Genomic DNA, 24,236 nt, shown 5'->3' on the forward strand with positions numbered 1-24,236 from the left:
AAAAAAAAAAAAAAAAAAAATAGTGTTAATACATGGTTACATGAATAGAGAAACTAAAAGCCAAGTGGGAGATAATGCTACTTGCTGTTTTTGAAGCATCTCCCAGTGTATCTGGTTTTTAGTATCTTCAGGCATGCATATCTTTTTTTCAAAGCTTAAAAAATTAAAATCAAACTCTGCTTTTTTCCTAAGCTTGGAAATTACTCATGTATTAATGAGTAGTTCTTGCCACCAGCAGCATTTCTTAAACTGAAAAGACTGGTCAGACATAGTTGACCTTTGGTACTGAATAATGCCTACCCTTGTATTTATTATCAGTTATCATATTTGTTGATTTACCTCCAGTGTAGTTTGGTTTACCTCCAGTGTACAGAATATAATCTCAGTTTAATTTGCACCAGCAAGGTACATCCTATCCTGAAACGGAAAGCTATGGAAACAAAACCCTTTGAGAAGATGGAAAATAAAGGAAAGAAACTGCTCCAGGGATATAGTAGAGCTTTCTTTGAGTCCTAAGTAAAAGCTTAAACACTTTCTGTCCAAACATTTTCTTTTTAGTATATTCCCATTTATACCATTTATAGACACTGCGGTTAATGAACTTCCATATTCTGTAACTTTTGTTTATAGGAACAAGGAAAAGTTTTGATCACCTGATATCAGACACAAAGGCTCCTAAAAGGCAAGAAATGGAATCAGGGATCACAACACCCCCCAAAATGAGGAGAGTAGCAGAAACTGATTATGAAATGGGTGAGAAACAAAGTATTGATTTAGATCATTGAAAATACGGTGGGAGAGTACGTGAAAGTCATGTTTATTTTCCAGCTATTTCTTAGAATCTTTAGAATGAAATATAGAAACGTTTGCTATTTCTCAAAAGATAAACTCTACCATTCTTAAAATGACAGTTATCTTGAAGCTTGTGTAAAAAATAGTCATATATATTATATACAACATTGTAAATAAGTAACCAAAACTTTTGTATAGGCGAATAGTAATTCTATATGATGTTTATGTTAGTATTTAAAGTATCTACTAAAGAAAGCTGTTGAATTGTAGAAGTAACATTGAAATAGGTGAAGTGATTATCCAGGTGTTTGATTAATACAGCTGATCACATTAATTCCCTGTCTTACTGCAGAAACTCAGAGGATTTCCTCATCACAACAGCACCCACATTTACGTAAGGTTTCGGTGTCTGAATCAAATGTTCTCTTGGATGAAGAAGTACTTACTGATCCAAAAATCCAGGCGCTGCTTCTTACTGTTCTAGTAAGGATTTCCCCTTTTTGAGTCCCCCACCCTCAAATTTTTATTCCAGTCTACTTTTAGGAGGCCCTTAAATATTAGAAACATGAATAGGATACAGTCTTCTACTTCTCACCCAAACAGATAACATTTCAGCCACAAAGTAAAAATGTTGTGTGTTTACTTTTTTGCATCTTGGCAGGCTACACTGGTAAAATATACCACAGATGAGTTTGATCAACGAATTCTTTATGAATACTTAGCAGAGGCCAGTGTTGTGTTTCCCAAAGTATTTCCTGTTGTGTAAGTATCTCCTTTTGGTTTTAATTAACCTTCGTGCCTGTCTTTAAGTCAAATGCTTACCCAGTAATGTGCACTGGTTGCAAAGAGGGCAAAATGAGATATTGTGATAGTGATTTTAGCTTTGAGATAGTACATTTAATGAGGGTTAAGATTAGTTTTGACCTATTAGATCTATTAGAAAGTTTATAAGGAAAGACTTTTTAAAAAACTGGTTTATTTAAGTGGTTTATTTTGATGATCATTGCTCATTTTCCTCACTTAGAAGCAAACTATTAGACTGCTATATCTAAATCAGCATACCTGTTTTGGTTTACTTTTTAGTAGAGCTTTTGTATTTATCCACAGCTGAGTGAAAACGACATTGACCTTCTGTTTAGGAGGTGAATTTTATTCTCTCTTAAGGACTAAAAATATTAACCTCAAAGTATTCAAATTTAAATAGCTCAGATAAATTCTTTTCCTGATCTAGGCCTTCTACATCATGTCATTATTTTCCTTTTTTTAACCTCATGTTAGAATGTTAGAGAGTTAGGACTCAGTTATTTTTATTAATGGAGTGTAGCCGGGTTAAAAATAATTTTTTTCCTAAGTTTCAATTGGATCATGTATTTCACTCCCTCTAAACTATTTTGCTTTCCCTATTTGATCTGACTCAGCATTTTTTAAAAGCACTGATTAACATTAAATTTAATTTTTTATTTTCGTTTTGCACAGATCCTAAATTTAGTTTTAACTTCCTAAGTGTATGTCTGTATACAACAGATGGAAATAATACTAAAGCATGCTAAGTAGCAGACAGAGCCAACCTTGTCTTAAGCAAACGTTTACCGTATATGGTTACGCACGGTTATATGACACTACCGGTTGTTTGTTTTCACCATTTCTTCCCTGGTGACTAAAAACAAAAGACAGACAAAAACAGACAGACACACATGTTCATTGTAGAAAATTTGGAAAATGAAGAAATGCCCCCGAAAGTAAAAAGCACTCATCTCCCTTCAATTTTAGCACATTATTCTGGGGAATGTATATTATGTTTTCCACTACATAATTTTCCTCTAAAATGTTCCTCTGTTGACTTTTTTTTTAGGCATAATTTGTTGGACTCTAAGATCAACACCCTGTTATCACTGTGCCAAGATCCAAATCTGTTAAATCCAATCCATGGAATTGTGCAGAGTGTGGTGTACCATGAAGAATCCCCACCACAATACCAAACATCTTACCTGCAAAGTAAATAAATGTATCTGGAGAAGGATGGTTGATGAACTTGCTAACATGCGCACTGTTGTAGAATGCACTGACTACAGAATTCTTTATAAGGGATAGACTTGTTCATACTTTTATTTCCATATTCCATTTTTTTACTCTCTCAATTGTATGTCCAATGTAACAGGTTGACAACTTTTTATACTGAGTATATTTTAAGTGGGTTTTAGTCGCTTTGACATATTCTAAAAACGTGTTTTCAACGTGTACATAAGGTTTACATATCATCAGCTATACAACTTACTTAATTTCTGTTACAATTAAAAGATACCTTGCTTGTTATAAGAGTGACATTTGATTTGTTACAGGTTTTGGTTTTAATGGCTTGTGGCGGTTTGCAGGACCCTTTTCAAAGGTAAGAAAATATATTTTTCTCTAACTTTTGGCAAAATGAAGGTTTCTGTTCAAATTAGTATGCTTTCTTTAAGAACACACAATATGCTGTAAACCAGAATAATAATTCACAATAAACACATATGTTACTTTTGTAAAAAGTTTCTCATCACAAGGTTTTTTTCCAGGAGGCAGCACGGTGTGGGGGTGTGTGTATTCACTTTTACAAACAAAGTCAGCTTATGCTCAACTTTTCAGAAGAGTATCATAAACCTTTGTGATACTTTTCTGCCACAGCCCGTTGTGTATTTGATAATCTTAATGCACACACTTAGATAGCTTATGACTAGCAAGGAGCATTACCATTTTATTTCCAGCCTATTAGATAAGATTCATTTCTCTCTGAATTTGTCCTCATTTGTTCCTATTCCGTTTTTGGGTTTTGTTTTTTGTGAGACGGAGTCTCACTCTGTCTCTAGGCTGGAGTGCAGTGGCGCAATCTTGGCTCACTGCAACCTTTGCCTCCCACGTTCAAGCAGTTCTCCTTCCTCAGTCTCCCAAGTAGCTGAGACTACAGGCATGCACCACCACACCCAGCTAATTTTTGTATTTTGGGTTTCACCATGGTCTTGATCTCTTGACCTCGTGATCTGCCCACCTCGGCCTCCCAGAGTGCTGGAATTACAGGCATGAGCCACTGCACCTGGCCTCAGTTTGTTTTCTGATTGGCATTAGTTTATGTAGGGTTACATAATATGTATATAATCATTTTCTCTGTATGTGGGCTTCCTCCAAATTGATCAAAGTTCCTTGAAGGCAGGATTTCTGTTTCTTCCTTTGAACAGTTCCTGGCGCAGTGTTTTAGATACAGGGGGTGCTAAATCAATATGAATTATATAAACCTTGTCCCAGTTTTTAAGAATTGGGTATTTTGTTCATTTCTTTTCACTATTACTGAATATCTGTTGACATACAAAGGTTGTCACTTAAAAAATGGGCCTGAGGCCAGGCGCAGTGGCTCAAGCCTGTAATCCCAGCACTTTGGGAGGCCGAGACGGGCGGATCATGAGGTCAGGAGATCGAGACCATCCTGGCTAACATGGTGAAACCCCGTCTCTACTAAAAAAAAAAAAAAAATACGAAAAACTAGCCGGGCGAGGTGGTGGGCACCTGTAGTCCCAGCTACTCAGGAGGCTGAGGCAGGAGGACGTCGGGAACCCGGGAGGCGGAGCTTGCAGTGAGCTGAGATCCAGCCACTGCACTCCAGCCTGGGCGACAGAGCGAGACTCCGTCTCAAAAACAAAAAAAAAAAAATGGGACTGAAGTTACAGAAATAAGTATATCATACAGAATTTTTTGCATTTGGATTGCCAGTAACCCTCTGAGTGTCTGGTGATTAGAATCTAAATGGCAGCTGGAATGATGATGCTCTGCTCATTTTCTCTGTTTCGGAAAATTGGCTAGACATCATTCCTGATGATTGTATTGCCTTAGTATTAAATTCAGTCTGTCTTGTGCATGGCTTTCAGAAAATGCAGGTTCATCTGGAAGCTTTAAGTGTAAGCTGAATAGACCTGCCTGTTTGTAAGTCCTCTGGTAGTCTATAAATATTACTTCACTCCCCTTTTTTAATGATAAGTAATACAAAGGAAGAAAAATAGTAAAGTCCAAACAAAATTAATACTTTTTTGACTTCAGATGGGGATTTACTTAAAGAAAAGGAGCTAAAATAATTTCCTGTTTTTTATTACAGCAAACACAAATTCCAGACTATGCTGAGCTTATTGTTAAGTTTCTTGATGCCTTGATTGACACGTACCTGCCCGGAATTGATGAAGAAACCAGTGAGGAATCCCTCCTGACACCCACATCTCCTTACCCTCCTGCACTGCAGAGCCAGCTTAGTATCACTGCCAACCTTAACCTCTCTAATTCCATGACCTCACTTGCAACTTCCCAGCATTCCCCAGGTCAGTAAATGTGATCTTTACATGACTTTGAGCAACAGTATAAGATACCAACATTAGGAATTCTCTTGTGATCAGTTTATAGCAAATTTTGCTTCTTTTTCTTATGAGATTCACCTTACATTTCTTCTTTACCTTGTAACTGACTTGACTTTCGTTACTCTATAAAGCTTTCTACTTTCAGACAAGTTGTATGTAAGAGAGTAAAATGTTAAAATGTCCACACAATATTCCAAGGTTGACAAGTTTCTAGAGTGTGGGCAGGAAGAGTAACTTAAAACACATTATTCTGTAAGTGAACAGAACTATAATTCCTTTACTAGATGTACTAACATTGCCCTAAGGGCCTCTTTCCTCTGTCTCTGATACAGCATACTATATCAAAAATAAAAAATAAAAAGAAGAAGAAGAAACACAAAATCTATTAGGTACCTCACTTTCCTGCTGCCAACAATAACTCAGCCATCCATAGACCATCCTGAAAATCTGGTAGTAAATAATCAAAAAAGTCATCTCAAGAAAATAACATCTTAAAGCCCATAAGCATATACATACCAATTCATAATGCAACTTAGATTTGAATACACTGAGAAATACTAATAGCTAAAGCTCAGGTGGGACTGAGATAAACAAGATGGCAGAAATGGCAAACCTACAGAACTCTGGACTCATTCAGTGTCATAGTGAATGGTTTCATACAACACTGGTTGACCCAGGAGGTGCTATTCATTATAGAACTTAACACTATTGTGTGTGTTATGATGACAGTGAGTAATGAAGGAAAGCTTTTGTTATGGTCGTATTTTCTATTTAGAAAGATACTCTTCTAAAATGGCTAAAAATAAAAGAAACTTTAGTTGTTTAAAGTTCCATTATCTGAAAAGTTCACTTAGGAAACACATCATTCTATAAGGAAAAGTTACTATATATAGTTCTTTTAAGTGTTAGCATAAATTAAAAAAAAAATGACCTAACTATTCTGTGATGTTCAAGATCAATAAATGGAATTCCCAGTTTATGATCCCGGTTTTGCATGAACATTTCAATTTATGTAATTTTGAAGGTTCTAAAGAATTTTGCAATACCTAATTCATATTATAAACTATTACATAATTAACTGTATTCTATTAAATTCTGGTTAACAACAAAGCTTTGCTCAGCAGAGGAAACAAATTTTATTTCAACATTTGTCAGTTGCCTTACAGGTAATCCTTTTCTTCCCCCCAGAAATAAGAGAAGTCTAACTTTTTTCCCCATGTAACAAGGTTTGTTTGCCCTCTGCCTCTAACTCTCTAGTACGATGTTTCTGCAAGTGTGATCCCAGACCAACCACATCATTTGGGAGCTTGTTAGAAATGCAGATGCTGGAGTTTCACCTCAGATCTGCACTCAAAACTCCAGGTAGAGCCCAGCCAGCAGTCAGTGTGTTAATAAATACCCCAGGCAATTCTTACGCACACTGGAATCGGAGAAGCACTGCCCTGGGGGGTCTGCTTCTGGTCTAGCCCATTATCAGCATTTCAGCTGTGAAGGCCAGGGCAAAACTTAAAATTTACTTTTTTTACAGATACTGCAGCCACTGAATTCCTTGCTTTCTGCTTCCCCGCTGATAAACTCTTTAGCATTTTGGAGCTAGGGAACTATACAGGTAATTTAGTTTTAGGCTCACAATATCGTGTACATTGGGGAGACTGAGTTTTAGAAGAGCTAGGTTAACTGCTTTATATAGTTCTTATCTAGAACCAAGTTCAGGCCATTTTGTACTACATTCGTTGCCTTCCATGTCTGTTGTCTTTCTGATTATCTATCTACTTTCCCTTCCCCTTCTCTATTTCCTTGTTTTTGTTTGTTTATTGCTAATTCATTACTTCTGTCTGCCTTGCCTTAAGCCCACCAGTTCTTTTTTGTCTGTGGGACTGTTTTCTGGGTTATTGAACAAAAGTTGAAAAGTTTTTAAAGTCTGCTCCATTTTAACCAAGCTTTTTGCCTTTTGGGCTACTAAACTTGTGTTAAACATGTCAAAAATGGTTAGTTTTTTATTAACTTTTTTTACCCAGTCTAATTGTTAGGGAAATTTCTGCCTATCTTTGCCCACTAATGGAGACAATAAAATAATCTGGATGAGAATAAAGAACCATTACAGGTTTCTCTGCTATTTGATTAGTTGCATATGTCCAGTGTTAATTGACTATTTGCCAGATCATTTGCTTTGGTAAAACAGTCTTACTCTACAGCCTCTTACTTAGAATTGTTTATTAAAATCAGAATAGGTTTTATGACTTTGGTTCCAGTTTCAAACTAATGGTGTCTCCTCCATTAACTCTCCAAAGATGAATAAATAGACTGCTACACCTTGGAAATCTCTGACTATACACAGAAGAGATGAGGAGGTTTAAAAGTAATAGAATTAAGTGGTATCATGGTGTTCAGCTCTTCCTGTCACTCAATTGTGTGTCATTGGTTTGACAGTTTATTTTACTACATGTTTTCAGAGAAAGGGTTTATCTTTTCAAAAGTAACCTTACTCTCCCACAAAACCCATTTGTATCTCTAAATTGTGGGCTCATGTTCACAAAAGGATCCCAATTTATATGCCCCATCACTGAGTTTTTGTCATTTGCTCTTACAGAATAACTCTTAATGGTAAGAGTTGATCTTTTTGTTTGTAAATAGGTGTATTGCTTCATATCTTTAGCTCCATCTAATCTTATATCCTTATCTTTTTTTTTTTTGAGACGGAGTCTCGCTCTGTCACCCAGGCTGGAATGCAGCTGCATGATCTTGACTCACTGCAACCTCCGCCTCCCAGGCTCACGCCATTCTCCTGCCTTAGCCTCCCAAGTAGCTGGAACTACAGGTGCCCGCCGACACACCCGGCTAATTTTTTGTATTTTTAGTAGAGATGGGGTTTCACCATGTTAGCCAGGATGGTCTCGATCTCCTGACCTCGTGATCTGCCCACTTTGGCCTCCCAGAGTTCTGGGATTACAGACGTGAGCCACTGCACCCGGCCTTTTTTTTTTCCTTTGGAGACAGTGTCTCACTCAAGTCGCCCAGGCTGGAGTGCAGTGGCGCAATCTTGGCTCACTGCAACCTCTGCCTCCTCGGTTCAAGCGATTCCCCTGCCTCAGCCTCCCTAGTAGCTGGAATTACAGGTGCACACCACCACATCTGGCTAATTTTTGTATTTTTAGTAGAGACAGGGTTTCCCTATGTTGACCAGGCTGGTCTCAAACTCCTGACCTCAGGTGGTCCACCCATCTCAGCCTCCCAAAGTGCTGGGATTACAGGCGTGAGCCACAGCCACCTCATTTCTTTATGGCGCTGAGTTTGCTTATATCAAAAAACCAAAAGAAAGTTGTCCAGATTCCTAACTCGGTCTGGCGTTTCAACTTTGCTATTTAGCCGTATAGAACCCAAAACATTATCTCCATTCCCAGCAGCAAAGTCTCAAGCAGTAGTATTTAAAGAAGTTCTTTATCACTCCCCAATATGGAGCATAAGTTTGATTTACCATCAAATTACCCAACATCAACCTACACCGAGATTTAAACAGATAAAGTTTCCATTGCCCTATTTCAAAAAGCAAATATTGCTGATCGGCACGCATTCAATCCTTTGCTGCAAATGTTTCATGTCAATGCAAAACTCTTCATTCTAGATCTTTGGTGTTTAGCAGGATCAGCTACTAAGCTGTATTTTCTTTTGTCCAACATTTTCTGCTAGCAAATCAACAAAATAAGAGATTCATGAACCTCATCCTCTTCCCCCCTCATGCCCCTGCATTAGGTCTTACTTAAATAAAACATTTTGGTAGTATTTAATTAGTTACCAGCTTTGAGGAGAAGTGGTAGTCACTTACATAAAGCAGTTGTCTCTGAAAATGCATTCTTCTTGACAAATTAGCATAGCCTAATTCTCCATCCTAAGGGGAGCTGTTTTACAAGTCCACATATAAAAGTACCTAAATAGTTGTCTTCTGAATCCCTCCCTAGTAGAAATTGAATTTGGCATCAGTGGAGCCAATGATTGCACCTGGGATTCAGTGCATATAGAATTGCATTCACTGTGACCCTTTAGCCGAATGGACGTAAGACTTTGGTTCTTAGGATTTTCTCAAACGCCAATAAGAGCACCCTGAAGAGAATCCATTTACTCTATGATATATAAGAATATTTCAGGTTTGATATTATGATCCTTATTAGGTCCAGTCTAGCTGAGCTGGACATGAATTGAAGAACCAGGATTAGAACTAGAAAATGAAACCCAGGCTGAGTGCAGTGGCTCACACCTGTAATCCTAGCACTTTTGGGAGGCCGAGGCAGGTGGATTGCTTGAGACCAGCCTGGGCAACATGATGAAACCCCATCTCTACAAAAATATAAAAATTAGCCAGGCGTAGTGGCATGCATTTGTACATTTGTAGTCCCAGCTACTTGGGAGGCTGGGGTGGGAGGATCACCTGAGCCCGAGGTGGGCTATGATGGGCTGTGATCTTGGCTATGGTGGGCTGTGATCTTGCCATTGCACTCCAGCCTGGGATTGAGACCCTATCTCAAAAAAAAAAAAAATAAAGAAAGAAAATGAATTAAATAGGATCCATTTCCAAAGTATTAAAATTTGATATATACTTTATCAGGGTCTCCTGATATTCTTCAGAGGAGAATTGTTGTAACTGAATTCAATAAACATTTGAATACCTATTTTGTAGGTGTATGTTAGGTGTATATTAGAATCCTTGGTCACCAGAGACTTGACAGTTTTTGCCCATGGATCTAGGAAGGAAAGTTATTTCCTTCCAATCCATGTTGTTTAACAAATTCTAAGTGTGCACTATTTTTTTTATTTTAAATACAAGATTAATACTATAGTGCTCTGTAGAAAATACCAGAATTCCAGATACTTACCCTACATACATGTATTGTTTACTATATGCAAGGGGCTCTTAGACCCAGGGGAGCTGAGGGGCTACCAGGGCATGATACCTGCCTTCAATAGATTTCAGATCAGAACTGGCAGTAGAATGTACATAGATAACTATTTTGACCTCTATTGTGATACCTGTCATGTTGTACCTTGTACTATATAGTATTCTGATAGTTCAAAGGGACATTTGTGTGTAAGGATCATGTAATAATTATGGCAAAAGTTTTATAACACATTTTTCACCTCAAAAATGTTTTTAAACAAAACAAGTAAATTTGTGATTTAATTTTTTTTTTTTTGAGATGGAGTCTCGCTCTTGTCACCCAGGCTGGAGTGCAGTGGCGCAATCTCAGCTCACTGCAACCTCCGCCTCCCGGGATCAAGCAGTTCTCCTGCCTCAGCCTCCCGAGTAGCTGGGACTACAGGCACCCACTACTATGCCCAGCTAATTTTTGTATTTTTAGTAGAGATGGGGTTTCACCATATTGGCCAGGCTGGTCTCAAACTCCTGACCTTGTGATCCTCCCACTTCTGTCTCCCAAAGTGCTGGGATTACAGGCATGAGCCACGGCACCTGGCCTAAATTCTTTTTTTACTAGGAAAAAGGCTTTAACTTTTTTTTGTTTGATTAGCTCGTTTTACTGTTAGTATTAGTGCGTGAATTTTTTAGAACAAGGACATACTTACTTCATCGTTACTTTAGATTCCTTTCTTCCATTTTTATTTCTGGGCTTCGTCCAAGACTACCAGTCATTCTCTCACTTTGCTTCTGTAATGTAGACCTTCTTCCTGAGAAGCTGGCTAGATCAGGTAGTGATCATAACATTCCTAAACCAATGGTGCTGATAGCTCTGTGTATGGAGGGATATTTCATCCAAACCATTTCTCTAAACTTAGACTTAGCTCTGAGTCAGTAATACTTCTGTTTACTAGGTTTGAAATATCTCCCTCTTAGCTGGGCAGAGTGGCACATGCTTGTGGTCCCAGCTCCTAGGGAGGCTGAGATGGGAGGATTGCTTGAGCCCAAGAGTTCAAGTCCCAGTCTCCTGGGCAACATCATGAGACCTCCCATCTTTTAAAAGAAAAAAAAGAAATATCTCCCTTTTAGAAGAAACCTAAAGGTCTCTATTTTGAGGCCACTTAAGATCTCTGAAATGATTTTAATGTTTTAGAGAATTGTTTATGGTATTACCTGACCTTTTTTTCGTGATTTGTTTTCTTTTTCTTCATTATTATCCTATGTTTAAGGGAGAAAAATAATTTTAAATTGAGTGATTTCTTGGTATAATTCTTGCTAATTTTTAAATCTAATTTTTAGCTTAATTCTTAATTTAAACTAAAATTCTTAATTTTAATATAAGTGGTAAAAAGAAATACATCTACAAAGTTGTAAGTTCTGTCATTTATTTACCAATTGTAAAATTTAGGAAATTAATGGTCAGAGTTCAATAATTAAAACCAGATTGCTTCTGAAAACCAAGGAACATTATAATTATCTAGCGTCTAATCGTATTGCACCCTTTTTTTAATCTTATGAACATCACTCACTTGTTTTTTTCTTCCATTCGTTGTAAAGCTTCTTTGCCTTGCTCTAAATCAGCAGTTTTCATGCAGCTGTTCCCTCATCAAGGTACTCTTTACTTTCATCATCTTTGCACGAAAATACTGCTTACCCAACACTCATCCTGGGCACATAGCATGAGACTTTATTCACCGGTCCCTGTAAGCTCAGTCTGGCTTAGCCACTTTAGGAACTTGTAAAGCCACCACTTTATAAGGTCTTGGTACTTAACAGGAATTGCAGGGCCAGTGTGTGGCCTGAGTTAAGGAGCTGCTGATACCCACCCTGAACAATGAAGATGCAATCCCAGTCCTGGACTAACAAAGACAGATTAATAAGAAACTCAAGAAAGAGTTAATAGAGAAAGAGCAGAATATGTGATTTGATGAAGTTTTAGCTTAGAAAATAACTTGTTTTCCCCAAATAGAAAGCCAACCCCAGTGTTTCCTCAGAAATTAAAGCTGCCTGTCTATTCAATCACCTGTGGTTAAAAAAAAGGAATATGACTGGGTGCGATGGCTCATGCCTATAATCACAACACTTTGGGAGGCTGAGGCAGGCTTATCACTTGAATCCAGGAGTTCGAGACCAGTCTGGGTAACACGGCAAAACCCTCTCTCTACAAAAAATACGAAAAGCTATTCACAGGGCTGAGGTGGGGAGATTGAGGTGGTGGTGAGCCGAGATCGCACCACCGCACTCCAACCTGAGTGACAGAGTGATACACTGTCTCCAAAATACATATATATATATATGATTTTATATATCTATTTTATATATACATATATTTTATATATATATATAGATGCCTTTTCTTTTATTCACCTGTAATTATTATACAAAAAGATTACACCTAAACAGAAAAAGAAGTGTTAGCAGTTGGTGAAAATCGTTTTTAAAAATTCTTTTTTCTTTTTGAGACGGAGTCTCTCTCTGTTGCCCAGGCTGGATGGAGTACAGTGGTGTGATCTTAGCTTACTGCAACCACCGCCTCCCCAGTTCAAGCTGTTCTCCTGCCTCAGCCTCCTGAGTAGCTGGAATTACAGGCATGTTCCACCAAGCCTGGCTAATTTTTTTTGTATTTTCAGTAGAGACGAGGTTTCACCATGTTGGCCAGGCTGGTCTCGAACTCCTGACCTCAAAGATCTGCCCGCCTTGGCCTCCCAGAATGCTGGGATTACAGGAATGAGCCACTGCACCAAGACAAAAATTCTTATTACAATTTGGTATATTTAGCTCAAAATAAAGATATTTCTAAGTATGTATTTAATATGCCTCCACGAATGTATTTACTGTAGCTTAAAAACAGGCTGTAGCTACCTTTTCTTCTATGAAGATTTATTCTGTTTTGTGCTTATTTATATTAGCTTCACTAATTTTACAAATTCTAGCATAAAATTAAAGTCCTAGTATTTGTACTAAAACTCCTTTGTATCACCTGGTCTTTTACTACAGATATTAGGAGCATCTTAATTTGTGGAGTAATTATTTTATCTGTGTGCAAAAATTCTTCACATATTTTGTCTAACAACCCTTTGAAATAGACAAGTGTGCTGTTACCCTTAACTGACAGATTAAGAATTAGAACTAAATAAGAGTACCAATCCAAACAAGTCTCAAAGCTAGGTCTTCTGACATGTTTGACTTCTCCTGTACATAAGAGTTTTCTAATAAGTTTGCCATACTGCATATGAAATAAACTAAATGCAGATTAAGGTAACCTACTAGTGCTGCTGCACAGGTGGCAGGAGATTTCAGTTATTATTAGTCTGTCATTTTTGTAGTATAACTTCTCACAAATTACCTAACCCATTTTTCCTTAGCTTTTCAAGAGTTAAAAGTGATTCTGTTCTTTTATTGTTTCATGATACTATTATAACTGATTATTTCAGTTTTGGAAACCAGAAGTGTTTTTTAAAAATGGATGACTACAGAATTGTCAGGCTGGAGCTACATCACTAGTTGTAAAAATACACAAACCTTGGTACCTGCCTTCAAGGAATTCATGTTCTAGCAGGGAAGATAGACATATAACTTAAATAACAATAATGTAATCTAATGCTTTTCCCCAAATACTCAAATTCACTAAATTTTGGCCAATAACACCTTCTATTTAGGATTTTGTCTTTATCTGGAACCACCACAATTTATTGAAACATAGTACTACTGATACACTGCTGTGCAGAATGTCCAGCTGTTTCTGCTCTGCATGTTTGTAACTGGCTGCATGTTTGACCACAGTGTGTCTGTGGGGTCATTTAAGCTAGCAAATCAGGACCACAGAAGTTTAGCTTTATTTCCTTTGTGTGGTAGCCTCTGGGTTTCTGTCAGCCACTTTGTAGTTTTTTCTGTTCGTGTCCACCAAAGGCCAGAAGGGAGAGCCAATGCTTTAGGGGCAAAAGAGAGACTAGAATACAAAACTTTAAAGGGGCTTTGATGAAAAGAAGTGCAGCACCAAGGCCTTCTCACTAACTTAAAATACAGCATATACCAGTGCATGATGTGTTCCGTCTGCATTGGAGCGGTCTGTCAGATAATCTGAGAGTTTTTCCTATGGGATTTTTGAGGCGAAATCCTTCACCAGCTTCTAGAGAGATTTCTAGATGTAATTTTAGGGGATAAAAAGAAAGAATGCTGCCAAAATTTTTACAAGTGAGAATTACGCTTAGAAACTTAAATGCCAGAACTAGATACTATGATCATTCTGTTTCATACTACCTTGGCTTTTTCAAGATATATTTTGGTGTAAATATGATGCATTTTAATTGTTTTTTTAAGTGACTGTCCAAGATTTTTGTTAGTTTCTCCTTTGATCCTTATAGTAAAACATCTTTGCTGTGAAGCTGAACTTAGGAATCACAGTCACACCACATTTACCTATGTGTGATTTATACAGTTGGGTCACTAACTAGGAAGAAAACACACATTCCAAAAACAAGAATTTAGATGAAAAATGAATTTGAGAATAGAAGTAGAATATCAACTTTTGACATAGTGTTGAAGCTTTTGGTTATGAGGGACAGGGCTGACAATGCATTCGTACTTTTACATTTTTAATTAATGTGCTCATTAGGAAAAAATCAGAAAATTCAGAAAAATAAAAGGAAAAAGTTACCCACAATCCTGTCATTCTAAGATAGATAACCACTGTTTATTAACATTTTGGTGCATTTCCTTCCAGTTTATTTTCTTTGTATACTTGAGGTCATAGTATGTGAACAACTTTATAGCTTGTTTTGTACCCTCAACATTTAACAGGAGATAAATAAGGCCTTTAAAACTATTTGAGGTTTGATCGTTGTTTGCTTCACAAAACAGAAAGTGGAATGTTCTTAGCACTTCTGTGAAGATATCTTCACCCTAGTGACTTCATCTACATTACTACAATTTATGTAATTTTAATTCTCAAGAATAACACTGTGCCCAAACAGAAGCATTGCCACGCATGTCATGACTGTTTTCCCCTCAGAGTAGGCCATGGTCTAGTAGTAACAAGACACAAGAACAAGCCCCAGGGTAGCAGATTGCTGGCAGAGAGCCACAGGGCCTTCCTAGTGGTCATCCTTGCTTCATGCCCGTCCTGCATGTGGGCCAGCTCCAAGTCGTTTCAAACCTTTGTCTTTTTAAGGTCCTAGTTTTGCCTGAATCTTATTTCCTGTTAAACAATTCAGAATTACTGGACTTGAAACTTGTAGGCCAAATGCAAATTTAAGGAAATGGAAGGTCAAATACACTGATAAATTCATAATTTTAAATGGAGGATGCCAAAGGGGAAAAAAAAGTTCTATATTTTCAACTAAAAATATTATACTACTCCCTGGAGATCAGGGATTGCATGCTTTGGGGCTCTGAATTACAGGGATCTAGCTATCACATTTTAAAATGGAAGCATTCAGTTCATTCAGTATTAATTGAAAATAATTTTTCAATGTATTGAAAAAATAACTAGATTTTACAGGAAAACAAAAATGAAAAATAATGATCTTTATTTACCCTTCTAGGTGCTTTTACTTAGTAGAGGAAATAAGATGGATGTACAAGTTGGGGAATCATAGGCAAGTTAATTTAAAAGCAAGGAAAGAGAAAGTAGTTCTGGCAAGAGACAGAATAATGCATCATGAAGGAAAAGGAGATGAGAAAAAATATGGGTTGAATTTTATCTTGTAGAGATAGGCAAGACAGTTAAAAGAACCTGCACAAACATACATCCCACAGTTGTTCAAGGCACATTCCCGAGATCATGAGCAGCTGTCTTTCAATTTTGTTATTTCTTTTGTAAATAGCTCTGGAGAGGATGCAAATAAATATACAGAAGAGAATTTAAATTGACCAGAATTCTGTTACCCAGAGAAAAGTTCCATGAATGTTGCTAGTCATCTTTCTATGCATATGATTAGGTTAGATTAGATTAGAACATGACTAGCCTTTAAAAATTTAATAAGGGTTTTTAAAAAAGATTTGAATAGAATAGATTTTCAGTGGCGGTTCAGCTATGCTCACTTCCTGGAGAAATGTCGCTGATGTTTTTCGTTGCACTCATATGCCTGATGCAGTGCACATGTTCATAAACAGTCACTGACAAATGCCCGTGTTCCTTTGACAGCCTTTCAGATTTTCAAGACAGCAAATCCTGTTGAGCCCGTGTAAACCAGGCCATGTGCTTATAGATGCCTGATACTCTTGAGTTGAATTCTGAGCTGAATCCAAATGAAAGATGAGTGGCTCCTAGAGGGAGGTCATCCCAAGTTCATTTCCTGTTCATGAGCCAACAGATAACTAACTGGGTAGATCTATGTACATTTTGTGTAACATAATGAATACTTCTTGACTTGAAATAGTACTTTTTGTCCAAAAATGGAAATTTTTCCATTCTAAGATTTAAAGTTTCAATATATAAAAAAGAATAAAGTACAAATTACCTGAAATCTTGCCATACAGAGGTAAAAATGTATTTTTTAGTCCTTTGGCTTCTAACAGAGATAAAATATTTTGGCAGATGTTTACCCAGCCCTACCCTGTCTCCCCACAGTGTGTGGGTGTTTTTTTCCTACTCCAAAAATTGTGGTCATCTTTTTGTATCAGTAAATATCAATCAGTAATGTACATTTTGATACAAATTACTAAAACGTTCTGCAGCTGTTTGCTCTCCCACCAAAAGTTATGCCAGAAGTAGGTATAATCAGTCTAATTTTGGGGGTAAATTTTATTGATGAGTAACAGAAAAGTTTACAAATTGCAAGTTTATAGTTTAATGAACTTTTAAAATGTAAACACACTTGAAAATCCATCATCTACATCAAGAAACAAAACATTACCAGCACCCCAAGAAGCCATCCTCATGCCCCCTTAAGTCACTACTTCCGCAAGGGTAACCACAGTCCTGTTACCCAATTTGTAATCTTTCCTAATGTGATAGGTAAAAATAAATATCTTATTTTAGTTTCTGGTTACTTTTCTGAAGTTACTGCTTAGATTATTTATAAAATTAATTGGGATGGGGTGCAGTGGCTCATGCCTGTAATCCCAGCACTTTGAGAGGCCAAGATGGAAGGATTGCTTGAGACCAGGAGTTCAAGACCAGCCTTGGCAACATAATGAGACCCTATCTCTAGACAAAATTTTAAAATTAGCTGGGCATGGTAGCATGCACCTGTAGTCCTAGCTGTTTGGGAGGCTGAGGCGAGAGGATGGCTTGAGCCCAGAAGTTAAGGTTATAGTGAGCTGTGATCATACCACTGCACTGCAGCCAGTGAAACAGGGCAAGGCCCTGTCTCTAAATAAACAAATAAATAATCATTGTTAGGCCTAGCTTTTGGAGTTTTAATCTCCTCCTCAAGAGAAATAAATGGCATCTGTTTAAGGTTGCAGAATGTGAAATGACTTGCCATAGCTGAAAAGAAGCAAAGATTCTACAGTATGACCTTTGTGATATATTATTTTCTCAGTAAATAGTTTCTTTGGGACAAGCATTGTGATTTAAAAAATAAAAAGCATCTGAGTTTTCTTTGAAGAGACAAATTTGCTGGAAAGATCAGTACTTTCTGCTGCTGGAGAGTATATTGTTTATAAACATGAATGAGGATATGAATAAGGCTAGAAGCTGACCTCTGCTGGAAGTTTCTGGTATGATTTGGAGGAAGGAGCACTAGTCTTCCCTGATGGCTGCTAGCCTTTCATTTAGTTCAAGCCTGTCTGCCTCTAGCTTTTCCTTGCAACTTCTCTTTTCATTTTTCTTGTGCTATTTTCTGCTGTGATAGCAAACTTTGCCTAACAAAATGTGAAGTTTTCTGTGTGACATTAACTTAATAAACATTCTAGCAATTGACTATTAAAATGAAATGTGCAAAAACAATTTGCCAGGTTGTATCTTATCACAAATATAGTCATGTGCTGCATAACAACATTGCAGTCAACAACAGAACACATATAGACAGTGGTCCTGAAAGATGATAATACTGTATTTTTACTGTACCTTTTCTATGTTAGATATACAAATACTTAGCATTGTGTTACAAGCACATATAGTACACAGTATGGTAACCTGCTGTACAGGTTTGTAGCCTGGGAGAAATAGGCTATACCATATAGCCTTGGTGTGTAGTAGACTATGCCATCTAAGTTCATGTAAGTACGCTCCACAATATTTGCACAGGCAAAATCGCCTAATGATCGTTTCCTAGAATATGCCCCCGTTGTTAAGTGACACATGACTGTAATGAAATTCAGTCCTGGAAGGAAGAGAAGAAGTAACTGGCTGTTCTGTTTTTCTCCAGGAATCGACAAGGAGAACGTTGAACTCTCCCCTACCACTGGCCACTGTAACAGTGGACGAACTCGCCACGGATCCGCAAGCCAAGTGCAGAAGCAAAGAAGTGCTGGCAGTTTCAAACGTAATAGCATTAAGAAGATCGTGTGAAGCTTGCTTGCTTTCTTTTTTAAAGTCAACTTAACATGGGCTCTTCACTAGTGACCCCTTCCCTGTCCTTGCCCCATCCCCCCATGTTGTAATGCTGCACTTCCTGTTTTATAATGAACCCATCCAGTTTGCCATGTTGCCAGATGATCAACTTTTGGAAGCGTTGCCTAAATTTAATGCTGCCTTTTCTTTAACTTTTTTTCTTCTACTTTTGGCGTGTATCTGGTATATGTGAGTGTTCAGAACAACTGCAAAGAAAGTGGGAGGTCAGGAAACTTTAACTGAGATCATCTCAATTGTAAGAGAGGATAAATTCTTGAATACTGCTACTACTGGCCAGCAGTGAAAGCCATTTGCACAGAGCTCTGCCTTCTGTGGTTTTCCCTTCTTCATCCTACAGAGTAAAGTGTTAGTCCTATTTATACACTTTTCAAGATACAAGTTTATGAAAGAAATAGTATTATAACCCCAGTACGTTTAATCTTTTAGTTGTGGACTTTTTTTTAACCTTACAAAACTGAAAGAACCATAAAGGTCAAGCCTCAGTGACTTGACACCATAAAGCCACAGACAAGGTACTTGGCAGGGGAGGGCAGGGAAATTTCATATAGTGGATTCTTAAGAAATACTAACACTTGAGTATTAGCAATAATTACAGGAAAATAAGTGTGACCACATGTATCTTAACATTACTGAATTAAAACTATGGCTTCTAAGTCCTTATCCAAACTCAGTCATCCAAACTAGTTTATTTTTTTTCTCCAGTTGATTATCTTTTAATTTTTAATTTTGCTAAAGGTGGTCTTTTGTTTTTTGTAAACCAAAACTATACTAAGTATAGTAATTTTATATATATATATATATATGTCTATTTTTTCCCTCCCCCTCTTCTTTCCTAGATAATTCTGAGCAGGGTAATCAGTGAACAAAGAGTTGAAAATTGTTCCCAGAAGGTAATTTTCATAGATATTTGCATTAGCTCCATAGCAAAATGGAATGGTACGTGACATTTAGGGTAGCTGATATTTTTATTTTGTTAAATAATTTCCAAGAATAGAGTATGGTGTATATTATAAATTTCTTTGATAAGATGTATTTTGAATGTCTTTTAATCTTCCTCCTCCTCTCCAAAAAAATCGGAAACCTCTTTAAGAAAACATGTAGGTTATATATGCTAGAATTGCATTTAATCACTGTGAAAAGACTGGTCAGCCTGCATTAGTATGACAATAGGGGGGCCATTAGAGTTGCTGCTATACGGGTGGTATGGATTATCATGGCATTGGAATTTTCATAATAATGCAGATCCAATTTCTTTGTGGTACCTGCAGTATACAAAATAATTTTACTTCAGTGAGCATATTGGTATCTGGATGTTCCAATTTAGAACTAAACCATATTTATTACGAAAAGATATTAATCCCTCTACTCCCAGGTTCCCTTTATATGTTAAGATATAATGACTTTGAGAGGGGGGAAAAATAAACCTAGGGGAGATGGGAGTTTCCTGTAGTGCTGTTTCATTAGAGGATTTCAGTAAATTAAATTCCACAGCTAATTCAATAAATAATGGTACATTTAAGTGTTCTGATTTTAATAATATACGTTTCACATTTATCCACACAGTAACAATGTAATATGTTAATGTAAATAAAATTGTTTTTGATACTCAGAAATAACAAGAATTTAATTTTTTTAATTTGTTTACAGTCCTGGGAAAAGTAAGAATTATTTGCCAAAATAAAAGGAAGGAAAACCGTAGTGTTCTTAGTGAGTTTAACATAGAATTATTGGAAATACTGAAGACAGGTGCAATTTACTAAACTTTTGTTTTTAAACTATTGTAGAGGCTGCATTAGAAGAAAATGTCTGTAATGACAGAGCAACTAAGACTATATAAAAAAGCTGAAATTAGAACTGAGTTTAGAAATAGATCAGTAACCCAGTGCCAAGGATGCCAAGCTGCCATCATGGTCTTGGCTCTCCCACAACCCAGTGTTTCTGGGGTAAGTTTCACAGTTTCTAGGCCCTGGAATAGCAGGCAGTGTAAGCCTTTGATAACTTTAGTTCCATGTTTTTCTTTTTTTTGTTTGTTGGTTTGGTGCGTATGATAGTGGGTGTTATGCTATTTTGCTCTTCCATCAAAATAGAGAAAACTTGCAGAGGTTTACTGTTAAAAATATTGATATTTCCATAAACAAGTTTACCAAGGTATAGTATTCATACCCCCTGAAATGAGCAGCATTGGCACAAATCAAAATTGAGCCGCTTTTGAAATGCAGAAATACCTTTGACTAGTAAGTACATCCTAGGAATTTGAAAACTTACTAAGGTTTAAAATTTACCTTGTTTAAAGAAATTCTGACTTTTGAGGAAAATCTAGCTTTCCAAGTAACTAAAATGTACATGAGATAAACCTCTCACCACTATGTGTCCCCTGAGAAATGCAACACTTTTTTAGTCTTCATACTTGTAATCTGTAAAAGAAATTCTGAAGTTTAGAGCAAGTTGCCCATTTTTGTGTAATTGACATAAGTTCTGTTAAGAATATTATAAGTAATTTGTTTCGGTTTGTAGATGTTTCCCCTGACTTGTTAAAGAGGAAAACAGGAACTCAGTCATGTTTTTGTCCTGGATAATCTACCTGTTATGCCAGTACTCACGTCTGAGGGGCGTGCCCTTAGTTGCCAAGATGCAGATGCAGTTCACTACATTTGGGGCAAAGTGGCTACAGCTCTATCTTCCATTCACTCAACACCTGTTCATGACTGAGGCAGGTGCCCAGGACACATCCTAAACAGTCAGCTTCTATCCTGTGTCCTAGTCGGGGAGACAGAGTGCCAGCCAGCAACCCTCCCAGGTTTGTAAGTTTTAGGGGTTTTCAGTGTTGTTTGGGGTTTTTGTTTTTCGGTTTTGTTTCTACATCCTTCCCCAACTCCCAGGCATAATGAGGCATGTCTTACTCAATGTTATGCAATGGATTTAGGCAAAAATTCATTCTTAGTGTCAGCCACACAATTTTTTTTTTAATGCAGTATATTCACCTGTAAATAGTTTGTGTAAAATTTGACAAAAAAAGTATATTTACTACACTGTAAATACATGTGATGATATATTGTATTATTTTGCTTTTTTGTAAAGCAGTTAGTTGCTGCACATGGATAACAACAAAAATTTGATTATTCTCGTGTTAGTATTGTTAACTCCTTTTTGCGACTGCGTTACATCATTTAAAGAAAATGCTGTGTATTGTAAACTAAAATTGTATATGATAACATACTGTCCTTTCCATCCAGGCCTAAACTTTGGCAGTTCCTTTGTCTACAACTTTGTTAATACTGTAAGCAGTTGTACGCCAGCAGGAAGAATACTGCCCAACAGACAAAATTGATCATTGTAGGGGAAAATTGTAGAAATCCATTTCAGATCTTTATTGTTCCTCACCCCATTTTCCTCCTTGTGTATGTACTTCCCCCACCCCCCTTTTTTTAAGTAAAATGTAAATTCAATCTGCTCTAAGATATGAGGAGTTATTTAATTTCTTTACATGTATCAAGCTCTGTTTTCTTACTTCCCCCCAGTCCTCCCAATCTTTTGAAACATTAAGACCATTTTCTTTAAGGATGTTTTTGGCTCTCCTACTCCCCATGAGAAAGATCCACTTCCAGAACTTCTCCACACTAAAAGTGAAATATTTTGGTGAAATACTTTTTTAGGGCCTGCCAAACTCAGGTGAGTCTATTCTCTGGGATCGGCTGGCTTCTGTTAAAATGAAGCCAGTCAGAAATGTCCAGGGCATCCCAAGATTGACCAGAGGGCAGTTCTCTCCAATTTTTCAGCTTTCCTGCTGTAGAATCTTCTGTGACACTAAACGTGTACACAGTATAAACCACCTCCCCTGGCTCAGCTGCCCCATGTTACTATTTCACTTACTTGATTGTGTGGAGTACCTCCCCCAATCAGTGGAGAAAGAACACAACCCACACCCAGTGGGCAAGACAGAGCTATCCTCAGAAGGGTAACGGTGTCTGATATTGAATAAAGGACTAAAAAAGACCATGTGACAGATACCTGCAGGTCTGAGGCAAGTACTGGTCTGTTTATGGGCAGGCTTAGAAAGCAGGGGTACCTCACCTGGAGAGCTTGCTAATACACTGGTCCCCATCCCAGTCCCCCAAGGTAAAGGCAAACTCTCCAAAGATGGGCTGTTGGGAGAAAGAGTGTGTGTTTAAGCTTCTTAAGCGATTTTACTGAGCACCCAGTGGTTTAAAGACCACTGGAGTAGAAAACTTGAAAACTCAAATACTGCAAATAGCTGCCTTTTCCCTGTAGCCTAAAGCATCTTAGTCCAAACTAGGGGATGTTTTTAGGGTAGTGACCCTCTAGATCAGAGCTCTCCCTTCCTGGACAACAAGCTTCCTGAGGACATGGGCCACTTAGTACATCTTGTATGGGCCTCTCTGCCTGTTGTTTGCTTTGCTTTCTGGGACACCCTTAGGCTAGTCTAGCAATTCCAAACCTGCCTGGCTTGAAGAGCTGATTCCCATGGGATTTTGAGGAGGGGCTAGAGGTTCTGGAATAATAGTAAAAAACCTACAACCAAGTGGTAGCATCTCAGTACTCCTCTTCTTCCACAAAGTAGTCCATCCCCACCATCACCAAGGGAAGCCCCTAGTGGCGGCAGGCATCTTGGGAATTTACCTTCATCGCTAATTATCCCTTGACTACCAGTGGCACTTCTTAACCTGCTCACTGCCCATCAGAACAGCCTCCGACAGAGCTGCATCCAAATTCTTTAAAGGGCAATTAATTGCCCCAAGTAATCTGCCAAACCTGTCTTCATTAGAAAATCAGTCTTCATATTCAGGTGAGTTCCACTTAAGACCCTTCTAGCTGCCATTTTAAAAGAAGCCCTTTTGCAATGTTGATTATGTTTCTGTAAGTATTAGAACCGGCCGGGCGCAGTGGCTCACGCCTGTAATCCCAACACTGGGAGGCCAAGGCGGGCGGATCACTTGAGGTCAGGAGTTTGGGAAACACGGTGAAACCCCGTCTACTAAAAATACAAAAATTAGCTGGGCATGGTGGCTCATGCCTATAAGTCCCAGCTACCAGGTGGCTGAAGCAAGAGAATCACTTGAACCCGGGAGGTGGAGGTTGCAGTGAGCTGAGATTGCCTGAGATTGTCTTAAAAAAAAAAAAAAAAAATACTACAGCAACATAGTCACTGTTGGTTTGAATCTCTCACATTTTGTTCTTTTAGAAGTGCTGGCTAATCATAAGTTTCGTAAAGTAATGTGGAGTTATAATTTTAATCAGTTGGTTTGGCTTTTTTAAAAAAATTATCTTCTAAAAATCTGTTTATACTTTGTGTGTGCATACGTACTACATATGCATATGTGGATGCATATTTTTCTATCCTAGCGATTATAAATGTTTTGAGTCTGGCCCAAAGTTGAAGTAGAAAGAAATTGATGGTAAAGAGATACTGTCTTTGTAATTTGTGAATGGAAGGCAGCTTGATACATTTTACCTACATTGGGCCAAATTATTTTGTCTTTTAAAATTTTCTCAAAAAGGTCATATTGCAAAATTATTCTAGGTCCTTTACTATGTCTTTATGCTGACAGTCAAGCTAGTAGTGATCAAGGGCATTAAGCTTCCGGGGTTACAAGGTTCAGAACTTTCCCCACTGGCCACTTCCTCCATA

At 37.6% G+C, this 24,236-nt stretch overlaps 1 protein-coding gene across 1 annotated transcript in view; it reads left to right on the forward strand.

The window, feature by feature from the left end:
* NF1 (neurofibromin 1) overlaps positions 1–24,236 on the forward strand; it is a 243,357-nt gene that overhangs the window by 215,590 nt on the left and 3,531 nt on the right. The window contains exons 50-56 of the mRNA XM_026452251.2: positions 631–753; positions 1,145–1,275; positions 1,454–1,554; positions 2,645–2,787; positions 3,132–3,178; positions 4,910–5,126; positions 18,384–18,500. Coding sequence (XP_026308036.1) covers positions 631–753; positions 1,145–1,275; positions 1,454–1,554; positions 2,645–2,787; positions 3,132–3,178; positions 4,910–5,126; positions 18,384–18,500 — 879 coding nt within the window. The remainder of the gene's footprint in view (positions 1–630; positions 754–1,144; positions 1,276–1,453; positions 1,555–2,644; positions 2,788–3,131; positions 3,179–4,909; positions 5,127–18,383; positions 18,501–24,236) is intronic.

The sequence above is a fragment of the Piliocolobus tephrosceles genome, chromosome 16, assembly GCF_002776525.5.
Source record: "Piliocolobus tephrosceles isolate RC106 chromosome 16, ASM277652v3, whole genome shotgun sequence".
Lineage (NCBI taxonomy): Eukaryota > Metazoa > Chordata > Mammalia > Primates > Cercopithecidae > Piliocolobus > Piliocolobus tephrosceles.